General features: G+C 22.4%; 1 protein-coding gene across 4 annotated transcripts in view; it reads left to right on the forward strand.

Moving 5' to 3' along the window:
* Window positions 1–13,630, forward strand: part of LOC122851499 (neuronal acetylcholine receptor subunit alpha-7) — a 112,239-nt gene that overhangs the window by 29,541 nt on the left and 69,068 nt on the right. For all 4 annotated transcript variants that reach the window (XM_044150762.1, XM_044150760.1, XM_044150763.1 and 1 more), the window contains exon 3: window positions 10,746–10,885. In XM_044150762.1, the coding sequence (XP_044006697.1) occupies window positions 10,746–10,885 (140 nt within the window). The remainder of the gene's footprint in view (window positions 1–10,745; window positions 10,886–13,630) is intronic.

The following is a 13,630-nucleotide window of genomic DNA, read 5'->3' on the forward strand; positions in this document are numbered from 1 at the left end:
TCTTTTGAAATATTGATCATCAATATTATTTTATAAAAATTCAAGTTGACATTTAATAAAATTACAATTTTACATTGTCAATAGAAAAGTTGTCAAATTATTTTTTCACGTTGTACAAGAAAATAAAATATAAGACAGAAAAATCACTGCAAGCAATTCCCTGGTTTAACTCACAAAGGAATAACTCTTTTTCTTGACTTTTATTATTTTTTTTATTTCTATTCTTGTTCACTCTTTGATTCTTCAATCGATTTTATACTTAATACTTTTTGTATTTCATACATTCGTTATTTTATTTTATTATTTTCACATGAACTTATTCCCAGTTCTCTTTGTAACTCAATAGTTTACCAACTATACGTAAAATTATAAGTAATCCCATCACGTACAGTAACTCTTACTTGAAAATAATTTTAACTCTCTCTGTTGAAAATTATTTTTCCATTTTTTCCAATACATAAATTTCAAAATAAAAAAAAAAATAAATAAAAAAATTTAATAATAAAATTCATGTTAAATAATTGTTTGATTTATTATAAAATTTATTTTATATTTTTTTTTAAATTTCATCAAACAAAATACATCAATAATAACAACTGAAATATATTTTTCATTTATATTTAAATTAAAAAAATAATTGAATTACGGTTAATTAATTTGAAATGAAATCGAAAAAAAAAAACCAGTTTGTTTATTATAAAAAATTTTAAATCTTCAGTGCATCTAGCAAAAAAAAAATTTTATTATTATTTAATAAAAATCTCTCTGGTATGATTGAAAAAAAATACAAAAAAATAAAAAAATAAATAATAAATTTATTAATTAATTGTTTCGTTTATTTTAAATAAACTACATTTCACAGTATTTGTCAAAGCACTCGGTTATTCTCTACTTTTCCTGAGTAGTTTCTCCAAAAATCTTCGTTCTCATTTATTAAATTTTATTTACCTTTTTTTTTTTTTCTTTCTTTTTCGTTCATTCTGTCTATCTAAACGACATTTCCTGGCTCTTGGCCTCTGGCTACATTTCAAGCAGTGCAGCACACTAGATTCTCGTGACTGATGAGATTCATCTTGTCATTTTATTCCAAGACCATTCACAATTTCATGAGTTTTCAAGTGATGGAAATACATACATATGTATTGGATTTAAGTATTAAACACATGAGTACACTATAATTAATAAACACTTGGAAATACTGTCATTCTTAATATTTTTCATTTCAAATATTAAAAAATATTTCAAGGCACTTCTTCTATAGTTCTATAAAAATATAAAATATATATAATATATTTTTTTTTACACTAAAATGTAATTATTGTAAAGTTAATATTTATTTTTCAAGTATAGTTTATGCAATATAATCATTCAAGTTGTCAGTTTGTGAGAGAACATCTCGTAAATATATTCAATATTTTAGTGTTTGAATAATTCACGTTTATATTGATTTACTATTCGATTATATACTGTTAATATTTACATAGTCATGTGATTTAATAAGTATTAATTAAATTGACTATTGATTGTCTAAATAACTTGAGTAATTTTTTTTTTTTTTAATTTATGTAATATATTATGAAAAAAAACAACTAAATTTTTAAACTAAAGAAAATATATGTAAATAAAATTAATTAAATTGTAAAACAAAGTTATAAAATAAAGCAAATAAATAAAATTTATTTAATGCTTTGAATTTTAGTTTGATATCCCAGGAGTTTTTGAATGAAATGAGATTTTAGTGAAAATCTAAATTGACTATCTCTATTTCGTTCTTTTCCCTTGATGATTGTTACTAAATTGTTTGATTTGTTTTGTTATTTACAGTCTAAATAATATTAATTTTTTAAAAATTTTAATTTATTATTATGATTGACAATGATAAATTTATATAAACAATTAAATTTATCATTGATAATACATATGTATACAATGAATTTTGTTGTTTGAAGGTTATCAATTATATAAATTGAATGATTCAATTGTCAAATATATATGGTCAATGTGAGGTTTGCCATTGGCTGATTCATCAACATGTCAACTATGTCGTTTATGAATAAATTAAAAAATAAAAAAATATCTATTCTATGGGTTCTCGTCTAACCCATTTGCATATATACATATTACATTTCTATTGAGTTAACGTCATCATGTCATCATGTCAATATTAAACTATAAAACTTTTGACATTAAAAATTTTCAATAATTCCAAAGTTTATCATTAATTTTTATGAGTTTAATTATTCTTTTGAAAATAGTCAAATTTTTTATTTCAAAATAATTCCTTATTCATGACAATCATTAATTTTGAATAAATTAAAATGAAAAATTCAACATGTCGATGCATTGTCATAAGAAATTTAGAAGAAAAAAAATAATTTATCTTTGAAATCAGATGAGGTGTGAAATGTTGAAGCTTTTTAGATTGGCAGAACAATACGTTATCGATGGATATTTATTTTCAAGATGTCTTGAAAATGTAAGTTGTCATTTTCTCATTCGATAGAGATACCATTGTTTTTTTTTTTTTTTACATATACATTTGAAAATATAAAAATAATACGAAAGAAATTGTATCTTGCTTCTTCTACTGTTTTCAATTTATCCAATGATTCTAGTATCTTTTCTTTTCTATTGTCTTGTAACGTTATTTTCACTTGTCTTCGCTGTGATCAGTAACACGTTACAAGTATTAAAATAACTCAAAAATAATTAATCATTTCCATCAAAATTTATTCATCAAAATAATCCAATATAAAACTTCTAAAAATATAAAATTAATGTGTTATTTTTTTTCTTTTAGTTTCAAAAAAAGAGTTGAAAAAAAAAATATCCATTTTTTTTATATTTGTAAGCATTATTGTTGAATGAAAAGAAAATTTCTTTGCATGCCATAAATATATCAGTATCTATTGAATCTATACAACCCGTTTGGGTAATTTTTTTTTCCACATCATTCTGTCCACCTACTCATTAAACTCATGTCTATTTTACAATAATAATAAAAAGCAAAAAAAAAAAAAAACCCTATTGAGTATAAAAAACACTGCATCATGTATATAATTGCTGTTCACTCTTTTCATGAGCTTACATGGGATTAAAAATAAATACTCACGTATATAAAAACAAGGTGAATTGTAAAAATAAAAGGAAAACAAAAAAATGTACATTTCTGCAATAAGTTTTGTTTAAAGTTTCTCGGCTCGTACACAGGTGAATAAGCAGAAAGGGTCAGTGAACTTATAAAAGTTGAATAATTTACAAGTCCATATGTACAAGTGTACAGAGAATGAGATTGATTCAATCGATGCTGATATAAAAATATCCACGTGTATACATACAGTTTGTACATCCGCAAATAAATGTGTACGTGATGCATATTATATATGATAGATATCATATGAATACATACATCAATACATTGCCACAAGTCTCGTTATCATTAAAGCCATATTTATATATATATATATATTGAATTTCTCGGCAGACTACTTTTCATCATGACATGTATACTATGAACAACACTTTGGTCGTTTCCTTTGTACTCTTTTATATACTCGGCACAAATTCTACCATCACTATATGTGACCCTCTAATGGAATATTACCCATATTATACTCATTTAACATTAAATGTACACATGCTTTTCATGTCATGTATGTAAATTAAATATTCATTAAATGTACATGAGGGTATGTGAGCATTGTAGAAAGTTTGATAATATAAACCACAGTATTAATTATATTTATAAGGTATTTAATGTTTAATTAAAATATTTAATTGTTTTTCTGTAAATATTGTATATCTGAAAAATTTGAAAAATTTAATATTCAATTTTAGATAAATATTCAAACAAGTACAACAATGGTCTTTGATTGTTTGATTTACTTTGTTTTATAAAATTCATTTGTTTTTAAATATCACCCCTATTTTTTTATAATAATAATAATTTTTTTTTTAATACAACATATTTTATTGTTGAATTATTAAAAGCATTAAGTTTTAAAAAATAATGACAGTTATTTTTACTTTAAAATAGATCAAATGAAATTACATTTTGACTTTTTTATTGACTTTATCATTATATTGTAATATATTAATGATTATTTTGTGTGTATATGATAATAATTTTATACGTTATTTTGAAGCTATTGAAGCTATTGAAGCATTATAGAAAAACCACACAAATATGGATATACAGTATTACTGTAAATTTTGCATTCAACTTGTGATAAAGTAACTTTGTCGGTTTACATGGAGAAAAGTACCAAAAGTACCAAAAGCACTTGTAGCTAACACGATATATCCAATAGATAAAGGTATATCATTATGCATATAGTTTGGCTTTTGTCTCATGTGCGCCAAAAAGCTACATGTATATAATGTAATTGTACAAGAGCTTATTCAAAATTTATAACTAATGAATAAATCATTGAAAAATATCTTTAAATTTGTAATTTCTTATGTTGATGTCTTGATGCACTTGCTATATACTCATGTGTCATGGTGTCGTCGTATATAATTTGTGAACTTTGACAGTTTAAGTTGATTAATTTTCAAAGTATGGATTTGTCATTAGAAGAGTCTATAGAAAATTCAAAAATTTAAATTAATCATTTGAATTGTTAGGTATGGGGATATATTAATGAATAACAATTTTATATTTGACATTATAATTTTCTTTGTTTATTATGTGTGAGGTGTAATGTTGTGTGAACCAATCGCATTGAATGAACTCGAGTATTCAATACAACATTCACGAGGTTCATATCACTTTTGACATTGTGTACACGTGAACAGAACAAAAGTTGAAGAAGATACTCTCTTGGTCGACACTTGTCGGTCTTATATACTATGATGTTTGTTCTAGAAATTTCAAGAATCACAACTCGATTTATATCTGTACATTTAAAAGTAATTCTATGTACACAAAATATATATTTAAAATTACAAACAAATATAAGTGTTTTAAAAAATGTAATATTATTTGAATCAACAACTTAAAATATATAAAAAGATTGAAGGTTCTTTTGATTTTTCATACTGCATATTTGTCATGTTTACATATTTTTAATTTAATTATATATTTTAAATTTTTGTTAAAAAGAGACGTTCAAATATTTTCGTTGAAGGACTCTAGAGAGCTTAAAGAACCCTTCAACGAAAGCAAGCTAAACCTTTTTTTTACTTTGAACATTTTCAATATACTGTAGTGTATTTTCCTATGGGCACTCATATATTCGTCTATATATATCATGTAAAATTTTTAATAGCAATGAAAAAACACAAAATAATGATATTTTTTTTCTCTCTGTCAAGTGGAAAAAAATAACTGAACGTTCTGTGAAAACTATTGAGAGCTTTTTTTTTTTATTTCTTCATATTTCAAGTTGCAAATCAAGTTGTTTTTTTTTCCACTTGATCTATCAGAAAAATTCAAATACCAGAATACTCCAAGTATTTCGTAGAATCGATTATTGAATATAAATACAAAAAAAAAAAATTTTAATTTAAATATAAAACATATTTCTCTGCAATAATTTTGAATATCAAGAAAAAACTTTTATATAATTTTTTTTTTTTTTGTATTTGTAATTTCTTCAATAATTCTATTTAATATTATTTTTTTTTTTTTCTATTAATTTTTCATATTTTTCTTTTTACTGATAAAATAGTTTAAGTACAATGTTGATTATCGATTTCATTAAAATTGAACTTATAGAAAATGTGCCAACGGAAACTCAACAAGCTTTTCCTTCTTCTCAACAGTATTCTCTACTTTTTTTTTTATTATATTATTTTTTTTTGTTATATTTACTTTGTGTTCTTTTTCATTTTCTTTTATTCTTTTGTAAAAAGTTTTTTTTCTTGCTTTCTCAGGCACTCTTATAATACACCAACTCACAATCGATAATTTCACGTGGCACGACTGAAATCTAAAACTCACGTGGTAAACCACATTCAAGTCTTCGATATATATATATATATAATTATTTTTTTTATTTTTGTCTTTCAATTTCATTCAACTTAAACTTTGTTGAGCTTTTGTTTGGATTCAAGTTAATTAGTGTCGATGCAGGAAGAGTAACCATGAGGTTAGCGATTGTCTTGTGGTTTTTCTCTCATTGCTTTCAAAGCATACATAAATAAACTAGAAAAAAATTAAATAGAAAAAGTTAACATACTGAAATAGGATTAATATAAAATTAAATAAAAAAAAAAGTTTTAAAAACAATGATAGAAAAGAATAAAAAAAAAGTGTAGAAAATTTGATTCGTCCAGTATTTTTAAAACTTTTTTTCATTTTTTTTTTTATTTTCGATTTTGTACTAAAACAGATAAGATATTCATCCAATATTCATGTCTCATCGTGACTGAGAATCCTACGCCCAACTGAAATTTAAGAGTAAAAGCTCGAAAACTTTTTATATATATTACTTCTTTTTCTTGTTCAGTTAAAAAACACACGATTCAATTTTTACTATTTAATTTTGTTGCTTCCATTACTGTTATTAAACTAAATCCCATTTTTTTTTTTTTTTTTTTTAAATTAATATTTTTAAAATTGCTGTATTTATGATAATATATTTGATATTTTTACATTTTACTTTATACAAATTTATTGACAATTTTAAAAAACTTTTTTTTTTTTTTATAAATTTCATTTTAATATTTAAATATTTTTATGAATAATTTACTTTAATACTAGTGGCTATAATTTATGTAATCATTTAATGTCATCATTTTCATATTCAATTGATGCATATTATTAGAAAATTTTTGGTATAAAGTACTTATTCCAGTTGAGCTGCTGTAGCAGCAATTTGCTTCGTTGACAAATTTTCTTTTCCTATTCCATTTATTTTATATTCTGATATAGTTTATATCTATGAGCATTAAAATACTCTATTTTTTTAAAAATATTATTTATTTATTTAAAAAAGAAATAAGTTTTTTAGTTCATTGTTGTTATTACTGTCTTTAAGAGCAAGGTAGTTAGTGACAAGTTTTGTACTTAAAGTTCTACTTATCAAGTGAAAGCTGTCAAAAGCAAATGACTTAAAAAAACAAAAAATAAAAAAAAAATTTAATGTTAAGGAAATAATGACTGTACGTATATATATGCAGAGTGTTATTAACTTTTTTTTTTTAATACAAAAATTACTTAATTAAAGTGACATTACAAGTATTTATATTGAAAGTAAAAAAAAATAAATAAATATTTATAATTAATTAATGAATAATTAAATAAATAGGAGAAAGAATAATAATTATTTGAAAGTTGAATGTATTGTTTTGGTTTTTAGCAAGGGTAATTTGTTTTTTTTTTTTTTTTTTTCTTTCTTGTTGATGCACTTTTATTCAAAAGAATCTGGTTGACAATTGAGATGAGTATTTCAAGTGGATTGATGATACTTGAGTCTTTAGTTGCTTCTTGAAGAGTATCTTATACAGTTTTATTTTCTTTCACCACTTGTTCACAGTGCTTTCTATATTTTTTTTTATATTCATTTTAGTAAATGTTTTTTTTTTTTTCTCAATATATATAGTACTAAAAAAAATATATATTACTAACATTTTTAAATTCCAAGTTATTTTATATTTATTTATTTTATGTCTTTTTATGTTCATGAATATTCTTTGTAGAATTTTCAAACTACTTGTGGGAATTAAAAAAAAAAAAAAAAACAGGTATTTAATTTGCTCAAACATCAGTAAATATTAACGATATGAGCAGAGTCTTGAAAAAGTGTGATGAATAAACTTTAACGTGCGTGTGTGTGTGTGTGTCATTCTGTCTATGGAAAAAAAGAAAAAAAAAAAAATAAATAAATTGAAAGTGAAAAGTACAATATGAGCTACTTTTTACTGCTCAACTTTTTATTAGCATTGACCTTTAGATTATTCAACAAACAAGCTTCTGGCAATGTCCAATGTGCCAGTTTAAAAAAAGTCCAGTCAACACTTGGCTATACACTAAGCACTTTTTTATAATTTTCTTACAATTTTTTTCTTTTTTTTATCTTTCTATTTCTTCTATTCATCTGAATTTTTTAAGAATTTTCATGGCAGCTCATTAATTTTACATCAAATAAATTTTAAACCAACTAAGCTTGTCAAATATTTTTTCAAAAAAAAAAACCTCTTTTATCATTTAAAAATCAATTAATATTTAATTTCCCTCGTGGAAATAAAAAATTAATATAAAAAAATAAAACAAGATTAAAAAATTAGTTTCATTTCATAAATATTTTTTTATCCATCGATAATTATATAATAATTTTTTTTTTTTTTTTATTAAATAAACCACAGTCAATTTAAAATGATCAATTAAATTGATTAATTAAAAAATATAATTAACAATCATATAATTTATATTAAAGAAAATATAAATACATTTTTTTTCCTCATAAAAAACTTTCAAATTATAAAAATTATAATTGTTATTTACTGCTAGTTAACTTATAAGCTATTTAAATTTTTTTATTATTATTTTTATGATAATTATAATGTGTGTTTGTGTTTGTGTGTTGTCTTGTACGTCAAGAATAAAAAAAACTTCCGGTTATCATCTTGTGTATACATACTTGTCATATGCAAAAGGTGTCGAGGGTATAAATCCGCAGCATTCAAGAGGAAACTGTTTACACAGACTCTTGTCAAAGTTGCAGTATAAGCGAAAGGCAGTCTGAAATACAAGACTCTTAGTAGTGGATCAATGGAGCTTTCCAGTTTCATCGTGTGCTTCATTGGTTTTTACAGATTATCTTCATTGTTTTACATCGTCAAACTAGTATATCTCATTTGATTTATTTTATTTTTTATTTAATTACGTATTAACTTGAAATTTTCATTAAAAAAAAATTTAAAAAACTAAACTATTTATTTTGTTTTTTTTCCGCTTTAATTTGACTTATTTAAACATATATTTATTATTATTATTTTTCTCAAAATTATATTTATATTGTATACAATAAATATATGTAGATTTTTTTTTTTTTTGTAATTTAGGTCGGTTTAATTGTGTATGAGATTGCGCAGATTTTGCGCGCTCGTGCACAGACACAAGTGAGTCGACGCAATGGAAATTAAAAATAAAAAAAAATAATATAAATCATTGATGATGCGTTTAAATATTCTGCGCATCTATGTTTATATATACTAATATTGTTAATATTTATCTGTACAAGATAATGAAAGGGAAAAAAAAAATTAACAAATAAAATTAATTTCAAAAAAACAAAAATATATTTTTTTTAGATGAATAACTTTGTGATGAATATTTAAAAAAAAAATTTCAACATCAAGTTTAATATTTGTTTTTCGTTTGAAAAATAAAAAAAATACTTTTTTCTGTATAACATCCTGAAGAGTCAATTAAATTTTCATTTAAAATGAAAAAAATTATGTGAAATTTTTCGTTTTTTTTTTACTTTCTAATGAGCATACAATTTTTTTTTTCCTTTACACAATTTATTTATTTTTATATAAATTATTTTGTGTTTTTTTTTAAAGATAAAAAATAGCCATCGATTAGTATTGCAGACAATAATGTTTCAAGTTTAAAACAATACTTTTATTATTCCGTGACATGAAAAATAGAAAAAAAAAAAAAAACAATAAAAAAATACAAGAGTACAACGTAAAAATTTAAACTACTCTCTGGATCTTTATCGTTCCCCAATGGCGACGATTTGTATTGCCTCAATAATTCTTGTAACATCGAAAGCACAAATTTACAGTTGTTACCTCGTACACATTCACCACTACAATGACAAATGCAATAGCTCATTCGAAAGTCAATTTCTTTCCATCCCCATGCATACAATCTATACATCATTATTTTTTATTTTTTTATATTTTTAGTTTATTTTATGTGTAACCCTTATGTATGAAAAAAAAAAAATAGAAAAAAATTGGATTTGCAAATACAACTGGAACATTGAATTTTATTTTTATAAAAAAATTTCAAGATTTTAGCAAATAGTATAAATATAAGGTAACAAAAAAAATAAAAAAAAAAACTTTCAATCCAAGCACTCTGAAGCAAGATTTTTTTCAATACTTTTTTCATCTTTTGTTTTTGAAAATGTATATAAAAAGTATTACAAATATTCGGGTACCCAAGAGAAGCATATTTATTGATTTGTATTTTTCTTTATTTTTTATTTTTATATTTATCTGTATTCGTGAGGCAGTTTAAAACACCGCGGGCGAGAGTAGAGTTACAAACTCTATTGGAAGAAACGAGCCACTGGGGATAAAATAATGGACGTTTGTCTGGCTATACAGATGCTTTTTGTAATTATCGAATGTATATAAATTTACAATGAGAATACATATAACAAGAGTATGAATATTCTTTATCAAAATTTTATTGTATATATTTTATATAAGAGTTAATAAAAATAATAATATTGAATAATGATAAAATAACAAATAAAATTAACTGTAATAATAAACAGCTTGAATAATTTTAATGCTATATTATACAACGTAATTAAAATCGTAAAAGTCCAGAGAGAAATCTTGTTAAATTTATTATTTAGTAATATTTAATGCGTGTATAAATACAAGTTATATTAAAGCACGTTTTATTTTATTACAATTCAACGTGATGGTTCATTAAAATTCCAATGGTCAATAATATTAAAAAATAAATTAAATTAACAATTTATCGATTAATAATAATTATATTTATTAAAGTATAAATTAAACTAATTTATTTTATTATTAATTTTTTACAGAAAGCAATTGTGGTGCACATGAGAGACAATTGTTGAATGATCTTTTGGCAAAATACAATACTCTTGAACGACCAGTTGCCAATGAAAGTGAACCACTTGAGGTTAAATTTGGCATAACCCTTCAACAAATAATTGATGTGGTAAGTTGTTTTCATAATAATTCATATTTTAAATGAAATGTATGTTGCTAAATTTATTTTATAAGTAATTTATAATATTAATTTGACAACATGTAATTAATCTTCATTTGTGATAATTTATTAAAGACATAATTTGAAACATGTTTTTACATATAATGTGTTTGAAAAAAACAAAATGAAAACTTTTAAAAAAAAAATATTTTCAGCAATATGATGTTATGGTTTCTTTTTGAAAATGTTTATTTTATAAATTGGGTTAATTATAGTTAATAAAAATTTGATTCAATGGAACTGTTGGATCAATGACTGATGGGAAATGTTGTTGAATACTTGTTAAACTATTTTGATGCATTAGAAGTTTATTTCTATAGCGATAAACTTTGTAAAGTAACTTGCACATTAGACCAACCTAGATGAAGTAAGATATTTGAGATACTAATCTGCAACAATTGATTTATAATGTATCCGGTTACTTTGAAAACTCGTTGACAATATTTTTTTACAAAAACTTATTCATACAAATTATTTAGAAATATATTACTTGACATATTTTTTCATCATCTCAATTTATTTTTTAATAATATTTATTCAATTTATGCATCTATAAATAGATTTTGATTGATATCGTTTTACATTTAAATGCTTCTACACTTGATGTCGTAATTTTAAATGTTACATTATAATAATCCATTAGATACTAAAATAAATATTAAATTAAATTAAAAACTAGATTCAAGATTTTTATAAAGCTGAATCAATCAATGTCAAGCAGAAATTTTATAGTTTTTTTAAAAAAAAGAAATACCTTCAACAGGTTTTTTTTTTCTATTTTTTCTTTTGAAATAATGTTTAAAATTTGTTGACTATAGTTTTTCAAATTTTTATTAAAAACAGTATGGGAAAAAAATACTGCAATAAATTGTTTTTTTTTTCCAATAATAATCAAAAAAATTTTATTGTAAAATTTTTCTTTAAATTTATTTGCTTGTTGTTTACAAATATTTTAACGAATAATGTTGTTTATTTTATTTCGTTGCTGTAATATAAATTACTAATAGGGTATATAATTTACTTTTTATTGAATCTTCCTTCCTTGGATATTTATATAATTACTTCGAGTACAGTAAATTTCACTCCAAAACATTATAAGAACGATAAATTTTCTTCCGTTTATATAGTAAACAAGCAATAATAGCATGGAGTAATGTAACTATATGAATATAATCATGCAAACGAGCACGAATCTGTTAGTGGCTACTTTATTGAATTGCATAAAATTTGCAGTTGTCTATATTTGATCTTTATGTTATTTTTATTTTATCATGTATAATATTGAATTGAGGGATTTATGTCGAGGTCATTTGAGTAGAAATAGCAGAGATTGATTGAGCCAAAGTTTTCTTGTAGGTCATGAATTTCGAATTGAATATTATGAATGATTAGCATCAACTCAGTATGTATAATGCCAACACTTGGATTATGCTAATATTGAAAAGTAATTTGACTCTAAGTTCCAAGATTACGACATGTATTTCAAAAATAAATATGAAAGTTTTAATTTATATTTATATACAAGTTTTTTTTACTGTAAATAATTTTTCATAATTTTTACATCACATTGTATATATTATGTACTTTTAATGAAAATTAAAAGAAAAAAATAACTTTAAAATATTCGATGGAATTACATCTTTAGACTAGTTTATAAAATAAACGAGCACTATTTTATTTTTAACGAGCAATTTCTACTTCACTAAATTTTATAAAGTCAAGTATTTTTTTTTTATTTTTTCGGCTAGAAAAACAAAAGATAATTTAATTTTTTTTTTAACCATAAACTTGGCTACTACTTTTTTTTTATTTATTATTATTATTAACATGATTTTTGTTTTTTCCTATAAGTATATTCATATATTTATCGTATTGAATTGTAATTGAGAAACTTTAATTGTTAGATATTTTACTTTTTTTTTGTTTTGAATAAAAAAAAAAAATAATAAAAGTTTTCAATTAAAAAGTTGTAAGATAGAATTTCGTGACAAAAGTAAACATTTTTTTTTTTTTTTTTTAATAAATAACTTGCAAACTTTTAAATATATTTAAAGTACAAAAAATATCTGTTTGGTTGAGTGTAGAAAAGAAAATTTTTTCTCTATTTTTTTTGACAAGAATAAATAATATATTTAATATTATCTAAAAGTTGAATATTTTTTTAAGAATGAATATATAGAAAAAAAACAAAAAACTTTTTTCATAAATTGCAATTCTTTTACCTCCACGAAGCTAATAGGTAAATATAAGAAAACTTGGTCTTGTCAGTGATAAAGAAAAACATATGGAGACCAAAAAAAAAAAAACAAAAAATAAAAAAACCACCATTGAAAGAAATGAAAAAAAAAAATAATAAAAAAAAAATATATGGATATAAAAGATCAGAAATGGAGAGCATAGAAAAATGTGCTGCATCTGTTTTCCTTTGAAATGTAAATTTTGAATTTATACTAGTACCACAAAGCTACGTCTTTTTTCAGCAAAAGAAAACAGTCTTGCTATATCATGATATCTTATTTTTTTTATCTCAATTTTTTTCGTTATATCTTTTTCAATTTATACACATGATAATATATTCAATGTTGAGCATAAAAATCACGCTGCTCTATATATTTTAAATTCTTTTTTTTCAATACAAATTATTACTATTGTTTTATGTGAAAAATGACAATTTATCAAGCAACATAAACACAA

Source organism: Aphidius gifuensis, linkage group LG3, assembly GCF_014905175.1.
Source record: "Aphidius gifuensis isolate YNYX2018 linkage group LG3, ASM1490517v1, whole genome shotgun sequence".
Taxonomy (NCBI): Eukaryota; Metazoa; Arthropoda; class Insecta; order Hymenoptera; family Braconidae; genus Aphidius; species Aphidius gifuensis.